At 44.1% G+C, this 26,223-nt stretch overlaps 1 protein-coding gene across 1 annotated transcript in view; it reads left to right on the top strand.

The window, feature by feature from the left end:
- ect2 (epithelial cell transforming 2) overlaps positions 1-26,223 on the top strand; it is a 141,902-nt gene that overhangs the window by 56,502 nt on the left and 59,177 nt on the right. The window contains 11 exon segments of the mRNA XM_084308714.1: positions 1,346-1,408; positions 3,089-3,320; positions 5,031-5,231; positions 6,065-6,189; positions 11,215-11,334; positions 18,164-18,232; positions 20,182-20,292; positions 20,682-20,778; positions 22,769-22,850; positions 23,782-23,860; positions 25,877-25,996. Of these exon segments, the coding sequence (XP_084164840.1) occupies positions 1,346-1,408; positions 3,089-3,320; positions 5,031-5,231; positions 6,065-6,189; positions 11,215-11,334; positions 18,164-18,232; positions 20,182-20,292; positions 20,682-20,778; positions 22,769-22,850; positions 23,782-23,860; positions 25,877-25,996 (1,299 nt within the window).

Here is a 26,223-nt window from a genome sequence, read left to right as displayed (position 1 = left end):
TCATAATATAAAATATACATAACAGGGCTCTACGCTAACCTTTTCATACTCATAATATAAAATATACATAACAGTGCTCTACGCTAACCTTTTCATACTCATAATATAAAATATACATAACGGGGCTCTACGCTAACCTTTTCATACTCATAATATACATAACAGGGCTCTACGCTAACCTTTTCATACTCATAATATAAAATATACATAACGGGGCTCTACGCTAACCTTTTCATACTCATAATATACATAACAGGGCTCTACACTAACCTTTTCATACTCATAATATACATAAACGGGGCTCTATGCTAACCTTTTCATACTCATAATATACATAACAGGCTCTACGCTAACCTTTTCATACTCATAATATACATAACAGGGCTCTATGCTAACCTTTTCATACTCATAATATACATAACAGGGCTCTACGCTAACCTTTTCATACTCATAATATAAAATATACATAACAGGGCTCTATGCTAACCTTTTAATACTCATAATATACATAACGGGGCTCTATGCTAACCTTTTAATACTCATAATATACATAACGGGGCTCTATGCTAACCTTTTCCCCAAGGAGCACATGTGCTCCTAAATGAAAAAAATGTAGGAGCACACAAAGAAATGTAGGAGCACATACTTGTGACAAATGTTCAAGTAACACGTTTATTAACAAATTATTTATTACATGCATATTATACTGTGTGTGTGCATGCATACTAAGGCCAAACATCTGTGCAATCCTTACACACAGAAACAGCGTGACTCGTGAGATAAGTTGTCACAGAGCTGTCAAACGCAGGGCTGAAGAGCTAGATGTCATAGCTTCTAAAATTGAAGGTCTGTGCTGCTCTGTGTATATTATGAAATGGCAATTGTGCGTTGACACGGCCACTACGCAAAACTATTACTCGCACACTGCTCCTAAATAATTTTTCCGGTTCGCACAAAATCTATTTTTAGGGGCAAATGCGAGTGAAAGTCACGTATATCTTTTCCTATTGCCATCGTTATCCAGTCAGCTGGGCCTGCTCAGCATTTTATACATGATGCCACAGAGCATGACGGGATGGTGATGGTTTAAATGTGTCATGCAGTAACACCGGCATGGAAGCATCAAGCATGTTTCTCCACTCGTTTATTAAAACTTTTCCTTTTACTTCGTCCACCCGTCTGTTTGCAGCTGTGGAGGGAGCTATAGTTGTTGTGTCCGCTGGTGCATTAGACCGCCGTACCTTCAGAGTTCTACTGATCAAGTATGAAGAGATGAGTTGTGAGGGGTTTATTAAACGGGTGAGAGTGATACAGTAATGTATTCTCTTCTGTCTTCCTCTGCCAGTGGTTCTGGGGAAGCATCCAGATGGACGCGCGGGCGACAGAGTCCATGTACCTCTACGAGAAGGTGAGTAATAATACATTTTATTTGGAGGCGCCTTTCAGAACACCCACGGTCACCTTACAGAACACCCAAGGTCACCTTACAGAACACCCACGGTCACCTTACAGAACACCCAAGGTCAGCTTACAGAACACCCACGGTCACCTTACAGAACACCCACGGTCACCTTACAGAACACCCACGGTCACCTTACAGAACACCCACGGTCACCTTACAGAACACCCACGGTCACCTTACAGAACACCCACGGTCACCTTACAGAACACCCACGGTCACCTTACAGAACACCCAAGGTCACCTTACAGAACACCCACGGTCACCTTACAGAACACCCACGGTCACCTTACAGAACACCCAAGGTCACCTTACAGAACACCCACGGTCACCTTACAGAACACCCAAGGTCACCTTACAGAACACCCACGGTCACCTTACAGAACACCCAAGGTCACCTTACAGAACACCCAAGGTCACCTTACAGAACACCCACGGTCACCTTACAGAACACCCACGGTCACCTTACAGAACACCCACGGTCACCTTACAGAACACCCAAGGTCACATTACAGAACACCCACGGTCACATTACAGAACACCCACGGTCACATTACAGAACACCCACGGTCACCTTACAGAACACCCACGGTCACCTTACAGAACACCCACGGTCACATTACAGAACACCCACGGTCACCTTACAGAACACCCACGGTCACATTACAGGGCATAAAAACAAAACAAGTATAAAACAGTGACACACAGGGTACAGTTACAGTGAATATGCCAGTTTAAACAGGTGGGTTTTGAGTTAGGATTTGAATGGTGTTATGGAGTCAGACTGTCTGCCATGTGGTAGGGAGGGAGTAGGGAGGGACGCAGCTCGCATAGGAGTAGGTCTGAGGTGGCCAGAAGATGCAGAGCGTAGACAGAGCAGAACGAAGAAAAGTGATCACTCATGATGAGCAACTGCTACATTTGTAAAAAAATATCGCAATGTGACATTTTGTCCATATCAGATCTCTTGTCAGGTGCCATTGCTTTTATCTTCCATTACATGTATCTACTGTACACTCTCAGGGCTACATGTATATACTGCACAAACCTCCCTGTCCCACAAACCTTCCTGTCCCACAAACCTCCCTGTCCCACAAACCTCCCTGTCCCACAAACCTCCCTGTCCCACAAACCTCCCTGTCCCACAAACCTCCCTGTCCCACAAACATTCCTGTCCCACAAACCTCCCTGTCCCACAAACCTCCCTGTCCCACAAACCTCCCTCTCCCACAAACCTCCCTGTCCCACAAACCTCCCTGTCCCACAAACATTCCTGTCCCACAAACCTCCCTGTCCCACAAACATTCCTGTCCCACAAACGGACACAAATAATTAATAACTGATAGACAGTTATGATAGAATAGTAGACACTACAGACGGACACAACGGATCAATGTAACCAGCCCTTATGTCCATTCTCTCTCTCTCTCTGTCTCTGTCTCTCCCCCTCTCTCTCTCTCCTGTCTGTCTCTGTCTCTCTCTCTCTCTCTCTCTCTCTCTCTCTCTCTCTCTCTCTCTCTCTCTCTGTCTCTCCCCCTCTCTCTGTCTCTCTCTCTCTGTTTCTCTCTCTCCGCCTCCCTCCCTCCTCCTCCCTCCCTCCCTCCCTCCCTCCCTCCCTCCCTCCCTCAGTGTGAGGACAGCCCCACGATGAAGAAGGCCGTGTCCCTCCTCTCCCTCACCACGCCCACCAGCAACAGGAAGCGGCGACACATGAGGGACACGCTGGCCCAGCTGACCAAGGAGACAGAGATCTCCCCCTTCCCCCCCCCGCCCAGCAAGAGGCCCTCTGCGGAACACTCCCTGTCCATGGGCTCGCTGCTGGACATCTCCAACACCCCCGAGACCTGCAAGGCCCTGGCAGGTACTGTCTCTGTGCTCATCTCTGAGACCTGCAAGGCCCTGGCAGCTACTGTCTCTGTGCTCATCTCTGAGACCTGCAAGGCCCTGGCAGCTACCGTCTCTGTGCTCATCTCTGAGACCTGCAAGGCCCTGGCAGCTACTGTCTCTGTGCTCATCTCTGAGACCTACAAGGCCCTGGCAGGTACTGTCTCTGTGCTCATCTCTGAGACCTGCAAGGCCCTGGCACCTACTGTCTCTGTGCTCATCTCTGAGACCTGCAAGGCCCTGGCAGGTACTGTCTCTGTGCTCGTCTCTGAGACCTGCAAGGCCCTGGCAGCTACTGTCTCTGTGCTCATCTCTGAGACATGCAAGGCCCTGGCAGCTACTGTCTCTGTGCTCATCTCTGAGACCTGCAAGGCCCTGGCAGCTACTGTCTCTGTGCTCATCTCTGAGACCTGCAAGGCCCTGGCAGCTACTGTCTCTGTGCTCATCTCTGAGACCTGCAAGGCCCTGGCAGGTACTGTCTCTGTGCTCATCTCTGAGACCTGCAAGGCCCTGGCAGCTACTGTCTCTGTGCTCATCTCTGAGACCTGAGATGGAGAGTAGAAGGAGAGAGAGAAAGAGAGACAGAATATGAGATGGAGAGTAGAAGGAGAGAGAGAAAGGGACAGAATATGAGAGAGTAGAAGGAGGGAGAGAAAGAGAGACAGAATATGAGAGAGTAGAAGGAGAGAAAGAGAGGGACATAATTAGGGATGGGTACCTTTCACATTTGAACCGATACCGGTACCGGTACCGGTACCTGTGAATCGATACCGGTACCCAACGGTACCTTTTTTCGGTACTTTAATCTCAAGAAATTTAATTTACCTACCTCAGTCGTAAAAAAAAAAAATCCAAACTTCAAATAACTACAATTTCGACAGTTTACGGCTTGTCATTGCTCCGACTGCTTTGTTGTTGAATCAAGTCAAATCCTAGGTAAGCATATATTGTGCGTGTGAACGTTGACATGAAAATAAAAAAGTAAAAAAAAAAAGGTAAAAAAAAAAATCTTATTTTTTTTTTTATTTTTTTTTTTGTTTCTCACTTGATTCGATACTCGGTAGTACCGACGTGTTTCGGTTCGGTGCCTCAAAAGTACCGAATTCGGTACCCATCCCTAGACATAATATGAGAGAGAGTAGAAGGAGAGAGAGAAAGAGAGACAGAATATGAGAGAGTAGGAGAGAGAGAGAAAGAGAGACAGCATATGAGAGTAGAAGGAGAGAGAGAAAGAGAGACAGAATATGAGATGGAGAGTAGGAGAGAGAGAAAGGGACAGAATATGAGAGAGAGTAGAAGGAGAGAGAGAAAGAGAGAGAGACACAATATGAGACAGTAGAAGGAGAGAGAAAAAGAGAGACAGAATATGAGAGAGTAGGAAAGAGAGACAGAATACGAGATGGAGAGTAGACGGAGAAAGAGACAGAATATGGTATGCGTGCCATTAGTGTTAGCCACGCTTCTAGGCCTCTTTTCTTTTTGAAAGAATGATAAAAAAAATTATATATATTTTTTTATATATATATTCGACTAAGAGGTTGGCTGGTCGACTACGGCTCCTTTCGACTGATTAGTTGACTAATAGGGGTCAGCCCTAAAACATACATACTGTTTGGTATCATTCACTGCAACATGCATACTGTGTGGTATCACTGCAATGCCAGTCCCTGCTGTGCGTTGGTTCCAGAGGCCAGCAGCGTAGACAGAGGCAGGCCGACGAGGCGGACGAGCGTCAGGGAGAGGAGGAGGAGCAGGAGGAGGAGGTCAGACAGGGAGGTGGAGAGAGAGGACGAGTGTCTCCAGCAGCGCACCAGCACCCCACAGCGCCACCCAGGGGAGCAGCAGGAGGAGGCAGGGAGCCCTGGAGGATACAGCACTCCAAGACGGGGTATAAGAGGAGAGAGGGAGCCCTTTACTACCCGACAGGCACCACTGAATACACTGGGCTTGAGGCCGATTAACCTTATTTTACTGAGAAACCCCCCAAAGTAGCATATTTGAGAAAAGTAATTCTCTGTAGCGCATCATAATGTAACATGACTTTTACTCCACAAAGAAAGGTGTTGAGACGGAAAGTGTAATTGTTTTAGAACAGGTACAAGAGGGGGCGGTTAGGAGGCGTAGCGGAGATTGCGTTCGTCACCAACCCCGGAGCTGTGAGCTAGATTCGCCTGTTTGAATCCAGCTCACAGCTCCATGGTTGTCACCAGCTTGGCTGGCCGTTCACACTAATACAATTGGCAGTATTAGAGGGTGGGAGAAGCTGGCGGGGTGGGTCCGGGTCGCTGTAAACAGCGACTCCTACAGTTCGGTCGGGGCGCCTGCTAAGCGCGGATGGGACCTGAGTGGGATAGTGTGATCCTTCCACACGCTACGCCCTCTCAGGGAGGATCCGCGCTGCCAGGTGAAAAGAAGCGGTTGATTGGCTGGACGTGTGTCGGAGGAAGCACGTGGTAGCCTCCACTCTCCCAGATGATCTGACTGTGGGGGGTAAGTGCGCAGCGACCAGGAAGGGGATTGGGAATTGGCATAACGACTAACATTGGGAGAAAATCAGAGGAAAAATGGAGGGGGAAAAAGATATATATTAAAAAAAAAAAAAAAAAACAGGTACAAGAGGTACATGTCTAACGGTGAACTCCATCCGTCTGTCTGCTTGTCCTCCGGCTCCCCTCTGGCTTCTCCCCCCTGGTGTCTGACGGCCGCTGCCCTCCTCTCCAGAGAGCTCCAAGGTGTCCAGGAACCCCGCGCCGCTGCCGGGCAGGCAGTCCGCCCGCTGGCAGGTGTCCAAGGAGCTGTACCAGACGGAGAGCAACTACGTCAACATCCTCAGCACCATACAGCAGGTGGGTCGGCATTCACATTGTAAAGCAACATTCGATTTTTTTTAATAACCCTTTCACTGCCACACGACAGCAAAAAAACAATACAGAAGGTTAGCCCTTTCCTATCACACAGCCGACGGCGATGCTCCATCATTAGCATCATTAGCTCTGCGGATGGGGTTTTTCTTCACAGTTGCAGATAAAGATTAGGCTACACTAATATTATAGTATTAAAACACACTGAGTTATATTCATTAAAGAAAGTTGATTTAATAAAAGAAAAAGACTAATTTAATCAGATTAATCACTTTATTCAACTTGACAGTTCGAATCCCAAAATGCGGCTTCGGGTGACGGCCTCACAGGTAGGACGCTCTACATCCTCGGCAGGTCATTTTACATTTAGTAATTTTGCTGAGGCTTTTATCCAAAGTGACTTACAAATTGTGAACAACACGTCAGCAGGAGGACATCTCCGGCAGCGGAGGGTCAGTGGCAGCGTTCGCGCAATCCAGTCGAACCCGAGTTTTACACTGAGTGCACGGTAGTATAGACATGAGGCGAGTAGTAGAGGTGGGAGTTCTACCAGACAGAAGGCAACTGTGTAGACATCCTTAGGACCATACAGCAGGTATGCCTCTCTGTGTGTGTGTGTGTGAATTTAATATTCTCACTGCGGTCTTACAGGTTGGCCGGTTGGTTGCCCCTGACAACAGTGTCGGGCTAAGCAGCCGTGGTTAGGTGTAGGTGTGTAGGTGTGTGTGTGTGTGATAGAGAGTGTGTGCGCGCTCTCCCAGTCTGTCTTATCAGTGGGGCCCACCTCTGCCTGGTGTCCAGTGAGGGAGAAAATGACCTGTCTGACCATCTTTCCTCTCCTCTCTCCACTACCCCCCCCCCCTCTCTCACTTCTCTCTTGTCTCTCTCTCTTCTCTCTTGTCTCTCTCACTTGTCTCTCTCACTTCTCTCTTTATCTCTTGTCTCTCACTTCTCTCTCTTATCTCTTGTCTCTCTCACTTCTCTCTTTGTGTCTTGTCTCTCTCACTTCTCTCTTTATCTCTTGTCTCTCACTTCTCTCTTTGTCTCTTCTCTCTCACTTCTCTCTTTATCTCTTGTCTCTCTCACTTCTCTCTTTATCTCTTGTCTCTCTCACTTCTCTTATCTCTTGTCTCTCTCACTTCTCTCTTTATCTCTTCTCTCTCACTTCTCTCTTTATCTCTTGTCTCTCTCACTTCTCTCTTTATCTCTTGTCTCTCTCACTTCTCTTATCTCTTGTCTCTCTCACTTCTCTCTTTATCTCTTGTCTCTCTCACTTCTCTCTTTATCTCTTGTCTCTCTCACTTATCTCTTTATCTCTTGTCTCTCTCACTTCTCTCTTTATCTCTTGTCTCTCTCACTTCTCTCTTTGTCTCTTCTCTCTCACTTCTCTCTTTATCTCTTGTCTCTCTCACTTCTCTCTTTATCTCTTGTCTCTCTCACTTCTCTTATCTCTTGTCTCTCTCACTTCTCTCTTTATCTCTTGTCTCTCTCACTTCTCTCTTTGTCTCTTCTCTCTCACTTCTCTCTTTATCTCTTGTCTCTCTCACTTCTCTCTTTATCTCTTGTCTCTCACTTCTCTCTTTATCTCTTGTCTCTCTCACTTCTCTCTTTGTCTCTTGTCTCTCTCACTTCTCTCTTTATCTCTTGTCTCTCTCACTTCTCTCTTTATCTCTTGTCTCTCTCACTTCTCTCTTTATCTCTTGTCTCTCTCACTTCTCTCTTTATCTCTTGTCTCTCACTTCTCTCTTTATCTCTTGTCTCTCTCACTTGTCTCTTGTCTCTCTCACTTCTCTCTTTATCTCTTGTCTCTCTCACTTCTCTCTTTATCTCTTGTCTCTCTCACTTCTCTCTTTATCTCTTGTCTCTCTCACTTCTCTCTTTATCTCTTGTCTCTCTCACTTCTCTCTTTGTCTCTTGTCTCTCTCACTTCTCTCTTTATCTCTTGTCTCTCTCACTTCTCTCTTTATCTCTTGTCTCTCTCACTTCTCTCTTTGTCTCTTGTCTCTCTCACTTCTCTCTTTATCTCTTGTCTCTCTCACTTCTCTCTTTATCTCTTGTTTCTCTCACTTCTCTCTTTATCTCTTGTCTCTCTCACTTCTCTCTTTATCTCTTGTCTCTCTCACTTCTCTCTTTATCTCTTGTCTCTCTCACTTCTCTCTTTGTCTCTTGTCTCTCTCACTTCTCTCTCACTTCTCTCTTTGTCTCTCGTCTCTCTCACTTCTCTCTTTGTCTCTTGTCTCTCTCACTTCTCTCTTTATCTCGTCTCTCTCACTTCTCTTATCTCTTGTCTCTCTCACTTCTCTCTTTATCTCTTGTCTCTCTCACTTCTCTCTTTATCTCTTGTCTCTCTCACTTCTCTCTTTGTCTCTTGTCTCTCACTTCTCTCTTTGTCTCTTGTCTCTCTCACTTCTCTCCTTATCTCTTGTCTCTCTCACTTCTCTCTTTATCTCTTGTCTCTCTCACTTCTCTCTTTATCTCTTGTCTCTCTCACTTCTCTCTTTGTCTCTTGTCTCTCTCACTTCACTCTTTGTCTCTTGTCTCTCTCACTTCTCTCTCACTTCTCTCTTTGTCTCTCGTCTCTCTCACTTCTCTCTTTGTCTCTTGTCTCTCTCACTTCTCTCTCACTTCTCTCTTTATCTCTTGTCTCTCTCACTTCTCTTATCTCTTGTCTCTCACTTCTCTTATCTCTTGTCTCTCTCACTTCTCTCTTTGTCTCTTGTCTCTCTCACTTCTCTCTTTATCTCTTGTCTCTCTCACTTCTCTCTTTATCTCTTGTCTCTCTCACTTCTCTCTTTATCTCTTGTCTCTCTCACTTCTCTCTTTGTCTCTTGTCTCTCTCACTTCTCTCTTTGTCTCTTGTCTCTCTCACTTCTCTCTTTGTCTCAGTCTCTTTCTCTGTCTCTCACTTCTCTCTCTGTCTCTCACTTCTCTCTGTCTTCTTGCCTTCTGTCTCACTTCTCTTTCTCTGGAAACGGAGTAACATTAACGTTATGTCGAGTTCATACTACACTACATACTACACTACACGTATGAACTCGACATAACGTTAACGTTACTCCGTTTCCATGAAGTGTTTAATTAGCAGCAATCTGTTGTTGAAAATGTAACGTTAAAAATCTCTGTGCATTGCACCGGAAACGCGAGGACATGAAGCCATCATCAAATCGTTGTAGTCATATTGTAGTCTTTTTTTTATCAATTTTTTTTTATTATTCACATGAAAACAAGACAACACAATACAATAACCATAATAACAATACACAGAACTTCACAGGGAGATAACAGAAACAATAATAAAAGAATAACAAATTATAAAAACAGAGTACAACATTTAAAATTTTAAGGGGATACTATCCTACAAATGGCCTTTCCCAGTATTCAGTACCGTTTCCCGGCCGTGTGGCTCTATATTAATAAGACTTATGTCTTAAATTCTCATCTTAAGATCTTGAGGTAGAAAACGCTGCTTTTGAGTACTTGACCAGAAATACAAAACAATGAACCCCTTCGAAAAACAAAAACCTACAGTGTTCCATAGACTCACAGGAATCGTGCAAAAGTGCCCAACTAGTGAAGAAACAGCAAAATAGCTCCCCCCCAATAATATTCCCCCAGTTAAAGTTAAGAAGGACAAGACAAAAGACAAGACAGACAAGACAATTCCTCCTCCACCTCCCACGAGACCTCCGGACTCCCCCGTACACTCACCCCAACCCCGCTCAGCCGCACACGGCGGTCCTGACCTTCTCAGCTGCTGCAAACCACAGGTCAATACCAGCCTGCCCCACCCCAATCACCCGCGCCGTGGATATCTCAAGATAAATCACATCCAACAGTGTTAGGGACCAAGTCATATTGTAGTCTTTTAGTCTTATTAACTAAAAGATTTTAACAAAATAAAAAGCAGTAGCACTATTGGATAACTGAGTCATGTTTGCTATGTATTTCTTTCTTTAGGGGAGTATGACATTTGTTTCACAGTTTTAGCATGATTTTATAGATGGCTAGGTTAAACACAGGTTTTTGTTTTTAAGAGGGGGGGTTTGATTTGTTTTGATTGAAGTTTATTTCAAATATGCAACACAACAAACAAACATCAAGTACAAATATGGCCTTAAGCCGTTCAAATAATAAATGTATAATTTTTTTTTAAATAATAATAATCTAAAAGAACCGATAAGAGTATCGATAAAGTACCGAACCGTTAAGCAGTATCGATAAGAGTAGTAGTATCGATCAAATCTAGGGCTGACCTTTGAACTATCTTTTTGGAATTAGAAGCTTCGGGCCGAGATTCGATTTTAATTCGAAGCTTCGAGATACTTTTCTTTTTTTGGAATCAAATTTTATTTTCATATTCGAATTCCATGCCCATCGAAGTATTTAAGACAGCCCTAATAAAATCCTAACGATACCCATCCCTACCCACCACACGCCATGCCACCCACTATCTGAGAAAAGAGAAGCATGCTACTGGAAGTGCTCAGTACCCTCTGCCGTTACTGCTCTCAACAAACTGCAGCAATAACACTAAAATGGACTTGTGACTGTATTGTGTTCCCTGTGGCTATGTTATGTGTTTGATTGATGCTCCCTAACAGTTCTGTGTGTGTGTACTACAGGCTGAGGACACACATTTCCTTTGAGAGGGCAATAAAGAATCTATCTGTCTAGGAACAGCCTAGGACCATTTCATATAATATTGTAAATCATTTTCCCAATGATTTACTAATGGGGAAACAAACCCCAGATAAAATGTTGTGGACTAATGTGTCCTAGCATCGGAACATATCGTACTGCAGTACAGTTTATTAGAGTCAGTCTTATACCTAGCATCCTAAATAGATATCTGTAATGTATATAGTACTGTATTATGTGCTGCCCTGCTGTCTAAATATCTGTATCGGCATCAGCCAGTCGACAACTAGTGTCCATGACTGTATGAAGCTACAATAACCTCTACGATGCGTGCCGTGTTTCATCTTTATAAACATCTCTTTATGTTTGCAGCTTTTTAAACTCCCATTGGAGAAGGAGGGCCAGGTGGGCGGGCCTATCTTGGCTCCGGAGGAAATGAAGACCATATTTGGAAGCATCCCAGATATCCTCGGGGTTCACACCAAGATAAAGGTAGGACCAGACAATGACCCAACCCGGACCAATACACCTTCACTTATATTAGTTTATTAATTCATATGGTCCATCATAGACCAGACAATGACCCCACTCAGACCTAATACCCCTTCACTTAGCTTATTAATTCATATCATGTGGTCTATGACGGCCCTGGCAATGACCCAACTCAGACCAAATACCCATATGATGTTGTAACTGCATAGTTGTTTGTGTGTGTATTTTTGTTTATTAATCGTGTCTTGTATGCTAGTTTAGGCTGTTTTCAACAGGTTGACCAGTACGTTTTGGGTGTGATGTTGTTATGTTAGTGGTGTTTCAACTGTTTTAACTGGTTTTGGTGTGGTGTTCATGTGTTAAATGTGCTGTAAGTGTTAAATAGCTCCACATTCTGACAGCCATCATATATATAGTGTTTGGTCAGTAACATGGGTCTCTCAGTCCCTCTGCTCATCATATATATAGTGTTTGGTCAGTAACATGGGTCTCTCAGTCCCTCTGCTCTGCTGCAGTGTTTCCCATTAATGGTCCCGCCACAGTTTTATAATGAACCAAAATAAATAATAATTAATACAAAAAAATTTATTTAATATTTTTTTTAAATATAAAGTTTGCCAATAGGTAGTAGTCGTAATAGTAATCCAGTATATTTTTTTATTTTCAAAAAATAAAAACACAGGTAACCACGTTTGCTTAATTTCTTTGATGGCTCTGAAATTACGCGATACATTAAGTGTGGGGTCGCCAAAAAAAATCATAAATAAAATGGGGTTGTGGTATAAAAAAGTTTGAGAACCCCTGGTTTAAACCAATGGGGGTTTTCTTCACAGTTCCAGATAAAGATTAGGCTACACTAATTGTTACAAAGGATCAGATTAAACCGAATATATATATTTATTGATTGATATATATTGCATAGTATTTGTATATCGTTTTGATATCCCTTGTATATTCCTTGTACATATACACGGAATATCCCTTTAGCCTAGTACAGACCATAATATTTCATTCTCCTATTGGACAGCGGTCCACAGGCGCCAGGGGCCATGCCTCCAGAGTCAGGTTCAAAGCCACCGTCAAGACATGTCTGTACATGCCCGGCCTTGCTCAAGAATACGAGACAGAAATGAGGTTGGCACTAGATTGTTCGCCGTGCATATAAATATGGCGCAGGTGAATACAGAAGCACTTAGGAACTAAAGTTGAAGCCTCACCCACGATACTCCGTGCGGTGAAGTATGGCCTGTTTGGCCCCAAATAGAGCATTGAGACCGCGTGCGAATTAATAACTGAAGTGTCAGAGTTTGGCGCTATACCGTCGAGAGCGACATATTTCTATTAAGTCAGTAATAGTCTATTTGTGTATAGTGTATCGTGCGGCTAAAGTTCTACAGTGACCAGCATCACCAATGCTTCCTCGTACCAGCTAGAGTGCTTATCCAGGCTGGGCTGCTTTCATGGCGCTTTCACCCGAGGAGACCTAGACGAGGACCGTGTGGACATGTACACTGGATTAATCTACCCGACGACTGCATAGCCATTTACGGCTGGATTATATTTGTTTTGGTCCTGTGATTTATGGAGCGGAGAATCGCCGACGCCTACACGTGTGTGGGATTTACCCTGTGAGGAGCCACGTCGAGTCTGCGCCTCAGAGAGCCTGAGGCAGGCTAGCTTTCTTCACTGTGGAGCTACAGTCTACGGAGAACAGCTGTATTCGTCTGTGGATCAAGAGACTATTGCACCGTCTCCTGTACTTGGAGTCTCCTTAGTCATCGTTGACCAGACTCTCTACTACCGACAGATCCTCTACCCCTGCTGGCTTACAACCGGGGGGACCCTTCAGTATCTCCCGCTATATATCACCAGTGCACCATAGATATAATTCCCTAAGATTCAGGTCGTATAATTACCTCCTGCGTAACCAGAGAATGGACATTCATTATTGATTTGCCTACGCACATTCCTTTGCCTTACAAGTGCATTCAAAGTATAATAGAGAAGTATATTATGTACCTTTTGCTGCAATAAATACTTAATTATAACTTTGTGTGGAACCGATTTATTGTGGGAAGTGTTCATCATATTTATATATCATGTACTGTATGGCCAGTAATTAAAGTACATAAAGCGGTAGTGGTTGAATGATACCATACTTATCAATACAGTCAGGGAATTGTACCCCTCAGTTACACTAATATTATACTATTATAGTATATGACTAGTCATAAAAATGTAAATAAAACATTTATCATAAATGATGTAGCCTATCTGCGTCCGCTCTGTGCTACATCAAGACGTCACCATCACTTTCGTACCAACCGTGCCCTTATTGGATTATTTATGTTGACGAAACTGATATAGAAAGTAGATTACATTTTTTTTTATTACTAATTTAATCAGATTAATCACTTTATTCAAATTGAGGATTTTGTAAAAAAGAAAAAAGATTAAACAATAAGTATATATATTTTTTTATGATTACGTCATAAAATATGACGACAGACATTAGAAGCTTCATTTGAAAACATCAATAGAAGCTTCGAATGTAAAAAAAGAAAATGACATTCAGTACAGCCCTATTTTATAGTAGCCCACTACGTGACTTTGATAATCCCTGGATGTGAAGTCTGGGATATGCTGACATCACATACTTACTGTTGGGTTCCGTTTCCATGGTGACACTGTTTACTAGTGTACTGTACGCCTGAATACTTTAGACAACAAATGTTTGTTTCCGCGTCTCTGATTGGCCAGGTCATTTCTGGTCATGTGACATGTACGCCCAATCGTGGGACCGCAAGTGTCTACACTGGTTAAGCTTAGGCGCTCTTTCGAAGTTGGTTAAGGTTAGAGTTTGTCTTAGAGCATGGCGATAGAACGCCTGCTCTGATTCCGACGGTTAAGCTTAGGCACTCTTTCGAAGTTGGTTATGGTTAGAGTTTGTCTTGGAGCATTAGTGATAGAACGCCTGCTCTGATTCCGACGGTTAAGCTTAGGCACTCTTTCAGGGGAGGAAACTAACTTTTTGGCTTAACAGCCAACTGGCGAGTATCTGATTTTTTTTACCAGCCAAACAGATTTTTTACCAGACAAAAAAAATCGCTAATTGTGATAATTACTTCTTTGTATGTCAAGCCGCGTCAATGTTGTGTATGCATCTGGGTAGGCACACTGTGCCTTTAAGACAGCACGGTGGTCTTACGACAGTGCTGTGAAGTACCGTTAAGTGTTGTGGTAACGTCAGTTGGGTTGGTGTGCTGTTGTGCACAGTGCACTGGTTGAGCTAGCCCCTTTCGTGACTGCGATGTGCAAGCCAGGGGCTTTTGAGCATGAAATAAAATGTCTAACCTTACGTCGTAGTCCGGTGCTTTTTTGGAAACATTATAGTCATAACAGATACACCTAGCTGGCTGCTTTGAGCACACGGGGCTAACGTTAGCTAGCAAGCAGCTATAGCTAAAACGCTAACTAGAAGCTAACCACTGTATACAGTTCCAGTAGACTAACATTACACCTCTGTGATTTAAATGTGTCCTTAGTAACTTATACTCGAGGGTTGTACTAGGGTTGGATGCAGTTCCCCGTTGGTCAGTCTGTCTGTTTTCCATCTTCTGCTGTGTTTAACGTTATCTGTTTGCGAGTGCTCCTGATGGCTAGCCTAGTACCGCGGGACTTTTATTATTATATGTCCGCGGGTTGGCCGGTACTGCACAAACGTTTATTAAACATTATATGTCCGCGGGTGGTCTTGTGCAGTGCTCTCGTGGCACTGTCAACTAAAGCGAACACTCAGAAGACGCGCACCGTTTGCCAGTGCAGTGATTGCAGAATGTTTTATTTTTTTGTATACTCGCCAGCAGGGGAGGCAACTAACTTTTTGGCTTACCAGCCAACTGGCGGGTATCTGATTTTTTTTACCAGCCAAACGTAAAAAATACTAGCATTTGGCCAGTAAAGTGGCCTAATTTCCTCCCCTGCACTCTTTCGAAGTTGGTTAAGGTTAGAGTTTGTCTTGGAGCAGGGCGATAGAACGCCAGGTAGTTTGCAGGCTGTTAGACCCGGAAATAGGCGCAGAACTTGCTGTCCCACGATTGGCGCACATGTCACATGACCTGGCCAATCAGAGCGCAAAACTCGCACGCGGAAACAAACATTTGTTGTCGAAAGTATTCACGCGTACTGTACATGTGGGGATTCTCAGGGTCAGTGTATGATGACACACGTCATCCCAACAGATTCTAACTGGAATTATTAGCCATTACTATGCTATGCTTGTTAAGTGGTCTTTGTTAAAAATAAGTGGTCTACATGTTAAAATAATAGCTCTACATTCTGACAGCCATCACTGGTATAGTGTTTGGTCAGTAACATGGGTCTCTCAGTCCCTCCGCTCTGCAGTAAACAGCCATCACTGATACAAAGTGTTTGGTCAGTAACATGGGTCTCTCAGTCCCTCCGCTCTGCAGTAAACAGCCATCACTGATACAGAGTGTCTGGTCAGTAACATGGGTCTCTCAGTCCCTCCGCTCTGCAGTAAACAGCCATCACTGATACAGAGTGTCTGGTCAGTAACATGGGTCTCCCAGTCCCTCCACTCTGCAGTAAACAGTCATCACTGATACAGTGTCTGGTCAGTAACATGGGTCTCTCAGTCCCTCCACTCTGCAGTAAACAGTCATCACTGATATAGTGTCTGGTCAGTAACATGGGTCTCCCAGTCCCTCCACTCTGCAGTAAACAGTCATCACTGATACAGTGTCTGGTCAGTAACATGGGTCTCCCAGTCCCTCCACTCTGCAGTAAACAGTCATCACTGATATAGTGTCTGGTCAGTAACATGGGTCTCTCAGTCCCTCCACTCTGCAGTAAAACAGTCATCACTGATATGGAGTGTCTGGTCAGTAACATGGGTCTCTCAGTCCCTCCACTCTGCAGTAAACAGTCATCACTCATATAGTGTCTGGTCAGTAACATGGGTCCCCCAGTCCCTCGCCAAATGATATAAAAAAATAAAAATGTCAAATTTAATTTTTTTAAACATTTATGCAGTCAGGCCACTGAACTTAGAAGCAGCTCAGGTCAGTGTTTCTAGTTGCACCAGCGCAATAGTTAGATAACCTATGTGGGGAACAACCAGGAGATCACTGCAACTCACACAAGTTGGAGAACTATCTCTCTCTCTCTCTCTCTCTCTCTCTCTCTCTCTCTCTCTCTCTCTCTCTCTCTCTCTCTCTCTCTCTCTCTCTCTCTCTCTCTCTCTCTCTCTCTCTCTCTCTCTCTCTCTCTCTCTCTCTCTCTCTCTCTCTCTTTCTCTCTCTCTTTCTCTCTCTCTTTCTCTCTTGCTCTCACACACACACACAAAGGGAGCCGCATGTGATTGGTGGAGGCAGGACCCTTACAAAAAAATTGCTAATCATTGACACATGCTAGCCTGTAATAATCCCCCCCAGAAAAATCTACTTTGCATTTGATATATTGCAAATATATGCCATCACACACACTGGCATTTAAAGGGTTAGAATTATAAAATGAATATGTGGTGTTATGATCAGGGCTGAAGTTGAATAAAAGATTGTATTTTTTTCAATTACAAAAAAACTGAAAATCCATAAAAATCTGTGTTGTTGCTAATCATACATTATGCTAGCCTGTTTTTTTAACAATAATTTGTGATGCCATCACAAACACTGGCATTTAAAGGCTACAAATTAAAAAAGTCATGCACCAGAATGCAGGAAATTAAGTCTTTGTAACAAAGAATGTCCTGGTGGGGGACCCCCAGACCCCCTGCTTAAAAAGTGGCCTGACTGGGGCTATATTTTGCACTATATTTCCTGGCCTGAATGATTTCCCCAGTCCGGCCCTGGTTAAAAGCCTCCAATGCTTATTAGTGTGTGTGCGTTTGAACGTTTGCATGTTTCAACCATACATTTCCATTTATAAAAAAATATATATATATATTAGAATTTTGAATTTTTTTTATTTAAAACATTTTTAAACCTCCTATAATAGTGGGGGTCGCGGCTCTCTGACACCGTTATTTGGGGGTCACGGCCTGAACAGTTTGGGAACCCCTGATGGCTGAGCTATTATTTTAACATGTAGACCACTTATTTTTAACAAAGACCACTTAACAAGCACATAGTAATGGCTAATAATTCCAGTTAGAATCTGTTGGGATGAAGTGTGTCATCATACACCGACCCTGAGAATCCCCACATGTACAGTACACTAGTGTCAGCATATCCCAGACGTCACATCCAGGGATTATCAAAGTCGCATAGTGGGCTACTATAAAATAGGGCTGTACTGAATGTCATTTTTTACATTCGAAGCTTCTATTGACGTTTTCAAATGAAGCTTCTAATGTCTGTCGTCATATTTTATGGCGTAATCATAAAAAAATATATACCGGTATAATGATTTGAATAAAGTGATTAATCTGATTAAATTAGTAATTAAAACTCGATCAGTTTTTTTTTTTTTTTTTGCCAATTCGCCCCACTGTCACCTACCCGCGACCCCACTTTGGGCCACGACCGGTAGTTTGAGAACCGCTGGTTTAAACGCAATGTATTAGACACGTAAAAGATTAAATAATAATAATTTGAATGTTGATTTATAATTCGAATGTCAACGTTATGAATGAAGCTTCTAACTATTTGGCACAGCTCTACTATAAAATAGCTGTTATAAATGTGACATGTTATGTTACAAGTACCAACTCAAAGACGGAATACTATGGCATCACAAATAATATGGGAATATGAATGTATATAAAAAATAAACCGAAGTCAATCATTGTGTTTCTTCCTCCTGCCAGGCTGATCTGGAGGAGCTGCTATCAGACTGGTCAGAGGACAAGAGTGTCGGAAACGTCATCCTCAAATACGTGAGTTCACCATCTCCACTACTACCTCCTGCTCTGATCAATACCTGAGTTCACCATCTCCTCTACTACCTCCTGCTCTGATCAATACCTGAGTTCACCATCTCCACTACTACCTACTGCTCTGATCAATACCTGAGTTCACCATCTCCACTACTACCTACTGCTCTGATCAATACCGGAGTTCACCATCTCCACTACTACCTACTGCTCTGATCAATACCGGAGTTCACCATCTCCACTACTACCTACTGCTCTGATCAATACCTGAGTTCACCATCTCCACTACTACCTACTGCTCTGATCAATACCTGAGTTCACCATCTCCACTACTACCTACTGCTCTGATCAATACCTGAGTTCACCATCTCCACTACTACCTCCTGCTCTGATCAATACCTGAGTTCACCATCTCCACTACTACCTACTGCTCTGATCAATACCTGAGTTCACCATCTCCACTACTACCTACTGCTCTGATCAATACCTGAGTTCACCATCTCCACTACTACCTACTGCTCTGATCAATACCTGAGTTCACCATCTCCACTACTACCTACTGCTCTGATCAATACCTGAGTTCACCATCTCCACTACTACCTCCTGCTCTGATCAATACCTGAGTTCACCATCTCCACTACTACCTACTGCTCTGATCAATACCTGAGTTCACCATCTCCACTACTACCTACTGCTCTGATCAATACCTGAGTTCACCATCTCCACTACTACCTCCTGCTCTGATCAATACCTGAGTTCACCATCTCCACTACTACCTACTGCTCTGATCAATACCGGAGTTCACCATCTCCACTACTACCTACTGCTCTGATCAATACCTGAGTTCACCATCTCCACTACTACCTACTGCTCTGATCAATACCTGAGTTCACCATCTCCACTACTACCTACTGCTCTGATCAATACCTGAGTTCACCATCTCCACTACTACCTCCTGCTCTGATCAATACCTGAGTTCACCATCTCCACTACTACCTACTGCTCTGATCAATACCTGAGTTCACCATCTCCACTACTACCTACTGCTCTGATCAATACCTGAGTTCACCATCTCCACTACTACCTCCTGCTCTGATCAATACCTGAGTTCACCATCTCCACTACTACCTCCTGCTCTGATCAATACCTGAGTTCACCATCTCCACTACTACCTACTGCTCTGATCAATACCTGAGTTCACCATCTCCACTACTACCTACTGCTCTGATCAATACCTGAGTTCACCATCTCCACTACTACCTCCTGCTCTGATCAATACCTGAGTTCACCATCTCCACTACTACCTCCTGCTCTGATCAATACCTGAGTTCACCATCTCCACTACTACCTCCTGCTCTGATCAATACCTGAGTTCACCATCTCCACTACTACCTCCTGCTCTGATCAATACCTGAGTTCACCATCTCCACTACTACCTCCTGCTCTGATCAATACCTGAGTTCACCATCTCCACTACTACCTCCTGCTCTGATCAATACCTGAGTTCACCATCTCCACTACTACCTACTGCTCTGATCAATACCTGAGTTCACCATCTCCACTACTACCTACTGCTCTGATCAATACCTGAGTTCACCATCTCCACTACTACCTACTGCTCTGATCAATACCTGAGTTCACCATCTCCACTACTACCTCCTACTCTGATCAATACCTGAGTTCACCATCTCCACTACTACCTACTGCTCTGATCAATACCTGAGTTCACCATCTCCACTACTACCTCCTGCTCTGATCAATACCTGAACCCCTGGAACCCCTAACCCTGGTAGTGTTAGTGCCTTGCTCTACCCATTGAGCTACACAGGGAATGGAACCCCTAACTCTGGCAGTGTTAGTGCCTTGCTCTACCCATTGAGCTACACAGGGAATGGAGCCCCTAACCCTGGCAGTGCCTTGCTCTTCTAACCTCTGCTGTCTCTCCTCCTCAGTCTAAGGAGTTGGTGAAAGCCTACCCTCCATTTGTCAACTTCTTTGAGATGCTGAAGGAGACCATTGTCCGCTGTGAGAGACAGAAGCCTCGCTTCCATGCCTTCCTCAAGGTGGGCCGTCTGTGTGTGCACGTATGTGTGTGTGTGTATCTTTGTGTGTGTGTGTGTCAGGTAGGGATGTGCATGACTGACCAAAATCATTTTAGAATACTGTTCTTAACACATTGGTCGCCATAAACGAGTTACGGCGTTTTTGGCCGCCATGCGTTGTCCGCCAACAACGGCGTAAGCCGTTTTTAAAATCAATATTTCATTTTTTCGCCATGGCATATCCTGATCATAGGGTTTGGGCCTCTCAAATATTGGCTGGTCTGCTCTTTTGTAGCAGGCAACTCTGAAGTTGACTCGCTGTACATGTGGGATGAGACAGACCTTGGGAGGAGGATGCAGGAAGTCACTGGGGTGTGTGTGTGTGTGTGTGTGTGTGTGTGTGTGTGTAGATCAACCAGTCCAAGCCAGAGTGCGGCAGACAGACCCTGGTGGAGCTGCTCATCAGACCAGTTCAGAGGCTGCCCAGTGTGGCTCTGCTGCTCAACGGTAACACACACACACACACACACACACACACACACACACACACACACACACACACACACACACACACACACACACACACACACTCCTTTGTTTTAATCTATTGACAGCACTAGAGAAGAATTAGGGATGCACCGATCCGACTTTTTCAGTCCCGATACCGATACTTGGGTTTGGGTATCGGCCAATACAGATACCGATCCGATACCCATTGTCCAATATTTTTTTTCAAAAAAGCATAAAAAGCAGTGCCCAAGTGGCGAACCATGTAACGCGCTGCGTCGCGGCACGGCCGACCCGGGTTCGATTCCCGGACCCGGCGTCATTTGCCGAATGTCTTCCCCCCGCTCTGTCTCCCGTTCGTACTCTCTCTCTCTCTCTCTCTACTGGACTGCCCGGTAGTAAAAAGTGATAAACGCAACAACAAAAAAATCAACAATAAAGAAAAAATATTTAATCCAAATTTTTTTATATAAAAATATATTTTTTTTTTAAGAATTGTAAAGGATCACACGTGTGTTTTTGATTTGTTGTAAACAAAGACAGAAAATAAACTTCATTCATTCAATTAATAAACTGTACGCCTCACTGTCACTGTGTGGAAGAGACTGGGATCATTCTTTTGTGCAACAAGGCAACATCAGGCTCGATTACTTTCCTAACTTAGTGAAACTAAATGTAACAAATTAACACATAGATATAAATGTACTGAATGGTTATTTCTTATTTTATTTATTATAAAACATTTTAATAAAAATCCGATATATACAGGTGCAGCTCAATAAATTAGAATATCGTGGAAAAGTCAATATATTTAGCTGTATTGATGCAGTCATTTGTGCAAAAGGAGCCCCAACCAAGTACTGAGTGAACATACATGAACATACTTTTCAGAAGGCCGACATTTCTATATACAAAAGAAAAATACATCTATTAAAAAAAATTATTGGTGATACAGAATTTTGGGCTTTCATGAGCTGTAAGACATAAATATCAAAATTAAAACAAATAAAGGCTTGAAATATTTCACTTTGTGTGTAATGAATCTATAATCTATGAGAGTTTCGCTTTTTGAATTGAATTACTGAAATAAAATAATTTTTCCACAACATTTTAATTTATCAAGCTGCACCCCGTATATATTTTTTTACCAATCCAGCTATTTTACTGATATCGGCGGCCGATACCAATATCGGATCGGTGCATCCCTAGTAATAATGTTACCTTTCAAAGGAGACCAGACTCATGCATGCGCTATAAGTATAATACATCTCAAATAACTTTTTTTTTTAGTCTGATTAAATAAGAGAAATTGAGATCAATCAAGAGGTTTTTTTTTTCAATGGTCAACTGTTGTGGAATGTACTTGAAAGTACTGTGTTTTACTTTTACCTCGAAAGTGCTTGAGTTTACAAAAGGTCCTTTGCGCTATATATATATATATCATTCCTAAATTTTTTTTAAATTGCATTGATCTGTTGGTCTGTATCTAATACAGGATGTTGCTGCTTAAACGTATGTATTCATTGATTCACTCATATCAAAATTAATTTGAATTGAAAAAATTTGCTTTTCGCAGCAAATATTGATATGCAATTAAAATGTGATTGATTTTGATTAATTAACTATAAAGTCTCGAATTAATTCGATTACAATTTTTAATCGAGTACCACCACTAATATTAACTTAACATTTAGAATGAGTATAGGCTGTGTCTGTTGTGTGAACGTGCAGGGTTCAGGGCCGTGTCACCAGCTATCTGGTCCACTTGGTCATCATTACTATCCTCTGTCTCTTTCTTTCTTTTTTTTCTTTCTTTTTCTTTCTTTCTTTCTTTCTTTCTTCTTTCTTTCTTTCTTTCTTTCTCTTTCTTTCTTTCTTTTTTCTTCTTTCTTTCTTTTTTCTTCTTTCTTTCTTTCTTTCTTTCTTTCTTTCTTTCTTTCTTTCTTTCTTTCTTTCTTCTTTCCATCCTGTCCTCGCCTCCCTCCACCAGACATCAAGAAGCACACAGAAGAGCACAACCCTGATAAGATCACCCTAGAGAAGGCCATTGAGTCTCTGAAGGAAGTCATGACGTGAGTTCACTGTGTTGTTATACATACAGGTGCCCTCCACTCAAAAACAACTCTTTGAGGCACAACTTTGTCTATACAAAGTAAAACTTTCAAATTCTTTCAGTGGGTTCATTGGTGATGACTAACTCCTCTGGTCTCTCTGTCTCTCGCTCTCTGTCTCTCGCTCTCTGTCTCTCTTGCTCTCTCTCGCTCTCTGTCTCTCTTGCTCTCCGTCTCTCTCTCCTCTGTCTCTCTCGCTCTCTGTCTCTCGCTCTGTCGCTCTCGCTCTGTCTCTCTCTCACTCTTTGTCTCTCTCGCTCTCTGTCTCCGTCTCTCTCGCTCTCTGTCTCTCTCTCGCTCTCTGTCTGTCTCTCTCGCTCTCTGTCTCTCGCTCTCTGTCTCTCTCGCTCTCTGTCTCTCTCACTCTCCGTCTCTTGCTCTCTCTCTCGCTCTCTGTCTCTCTCTCTCTCGCCTTCTCTCTCGTCTCTCTCGCTCTCTGTCTCTCTCTCTCTGTCTCTCTCGCTCTCTGTCGCTCTCGCTCTCTGTCTCTCGCTCTCTGTCTCTCTCGCTCTCTGTCTCTGTCTCTCTCGCTCTCCGTCTCTTGCTCTCTGTCTCTCTCGCTCTGTCCCCCCCCCCCCCCTCTCTCTCGGTCTCTCTCTCTGTCTCTGTCTCTCTCTCTGTCTCTGTCTCTCTCTCTCTCTGTCTCTGTCTCTCTCGCTCTCTGTCTCTCTCGCTCTCTGTCTCGCTCTCTCTGTCTCTCGCTCTCTGTCTCCCTCTCTCTCTCTCTCTCTCCCATCTCTCTCTCTCTCTCCCCCTCTCTCTCTCTCTCTCTCCCCCTCTCTCGCTCTCTCTCGCTCTCTGTCTCTCTCTATATCTGTCTCTCTCTCTGTCTCTCTCTCCCCCCCTCTCTCTCTCCTCCCCCCTCTCTCCCCCCCCCCCCCTCCCCACTCAGTCACATTAATGAGGACAAGAGGAAGACGGAGGGCCAGAAGCAGATCTTTGACGTGGTGTATGAGGTGGACGGCTGCCCTGTAAGTTGTTTATGTGAAATGTCCACTGAGAGGAAATAAACCAGGTTTCCTATTGGTACTACCTATAATAGCAAACGCACAATGAACTTGTTAATTGTAAGCATTTTACTCCTGCTTTGATGTGGCAGTTCTATGTAAATTGTATAATTAATATTCAAGTACATTTTTTTGTGTGCATGTGGTCATTTGCAGCCATTATGTGAAAACTAGCCATTACTGTACTAGCATTACTAGTACAGTACATTACTGTGTACTAGCCATTTTCACATAATGGCTGCAAATGACCACATGCACACACATTCATTTCTCAACACACGCATGCGCATCACACTAAGACTAAAAAATTTGAACGGCATTGCAGGATATAAGCAGTAAACACACAAGCTGTGGCTGCCGGAAATAGATGACGCAATGCGGCCATCTTGAAAGAAAATTGTAATCATGCATATGTAAATGCCCATAAAGGATCCTAGATGAAAAAATATATAAAAAAAAAAAAATTCAATCTGCAATGGCGTCGTTTTCAAAAAACGTGTTTAACATGGGAGTCAATAGGGAAGTTTTTTGACCAAAGGGGTAAAGGTGTGCACTGCAGTGTTTTGTTGCAGGGAAAACTATAGAAAAAAAAACTGCCTGACTTAATTTCAGGGGATATGCATTAAAGGGGAACTATCTTATAAATGGCCTTTTTCAGTGTTTAGCATTGTTTCCTAGCTATGTGGACTTATATTAATATGATCTATGTCTCTAATTCTCATATTGGCGCATTCTTCCAATTCTCCTCTCACAATATTCACCCTCACTGAACTGAGTCATCTGAAAATGTGATGATTTGTGATGTCAGAAAGACACCGCTGCATGATAATGTTCAGGCGCCGGCGCCGCGGCGCAGTGGTTTAGGAGCCCAGGCTCAAAACAGCTTGAGATCTTGAGGTAGAAAAATGCTGTTTTTGAGGACTTGATTAGAAATACAAAACAATGAATTAAAAAATATATATAATTACAGAGGTGTTCCATAAACTCACAGGAATTGTGTAAAAGTGCCCAAATAGTGAAAGAAATAGTAAAATAGTTCCCCTTTAAATCAAGACAAGGTTATCCCAAGTACAGTATGTACAGTATCTACAGTTGGGAAGCTTTTTGTCCCAGGGGTGCAGGAAGGTTAAACCTAACTAGTGCCACCTTGGCCCACATGTCACACAAACCAGCACAGAGCATGGTCATAGGTGTCCAATCAGAACTGCTAGAGGCGTTTTCAATTTATCAAAAATTTAGTCCACAGTCCTACACTAAAACATACTCATACCCTCTCTACCCCCCCCCCCCCTCTCTCCCCTCTCTCTCTCTCCCTCCCCCCTCTCACCTCTCTCCCCCCCTCTCTCTCCCTCCCTCTCTACCCCCCCTCTCTCTCCCCCCCTCTCACCTCTCTACCCCCCCTCTCTCTCCCTCCCTCTCACCTCTCTCCCCCCCTCTCTCTACCCCCCCTCTCTCTCCCTCCCTCTCACCTCTCTACCCCCCCTCTCTCTCCCTCTCTTTCTCCCTCCCTCCCCCCTCTCTCTCTCTCTATCCCCCCCTCTCTATCTCTCTCCCCCCCCCCTCTCTCCCCCCCCCTCTCTCTCACCTCTCTACCGCCTCTCGCTCTCTCTCCATCCCTCCCCCCTCTCACCTCTCTACCCTCTCGCTCTCTCTCCTTCCCCCTCCACCCCCCCCCCCCTCTCACCTCTCTACCCCCTCTCGCTCTCTCTCCTTCCCCCTCTATCTCCCTCCCTCTCACCTCTCTCCCCCCCCTCTCTCTCCCTCCATCCCTCCCCCCTCTCACCTCTCTACCCCCTCTCGCTCTCTCTCCTTCCCCCTCTATCTCTCTCCCTCTCACCTCTCTACCCCCCTCTCTCTCTTCCCCCCCCTCTCACCTCTCTACCCCCCTCTCTCTCTCCCCCCCTCTCTCCCCCCCCTCTCTCTCTCCCCCCCCCTCTCTCTCCCCCCCCCCCCCCCCCCCCCCCCCCTCTCCCTCCCTAGGCCAACCTGCTGTCCTCTCATCGTACTCTGGTGTATCGGGTGGAGACCATCGCTTTGGGAGACAAACCATGTGACCGAGGAGAACATGTCACTCTGTTCCTGTTCAACGACTGCCTCGAGGTAACACACACACACACACACACACACACACACACACACACACACACACAGACAGACAGACAGACAGACAGACAGACAGACAGACAGACAGACAGACAGACAGACAGACAGACAGACACACAGACACACAGACACACAGACACACAGACAGACACACAGACACACAGACAGACACACAGACAGACACACAGACAGACACACAGACACACAGACAGACACACAGACAC

Source organism: Notolepis coatsorum (assembly GCF_963971535.1).
Source record: "Notolepis coatsorum genome assembly, chromosome: 2".
Taxonomy (NCBI): domain Eukaryota; kingdom Metazoa; phylum Chordata; class Actinopteri; order Aulopiformes; family Paralepididae; genus Notolepis; species Notolepis coatsorum.
The sequence above is the reverse complement of the archived record's forward strand: the minus strand, read 5'-3'. Positions and strand labels throughout refer to the sequence as shown.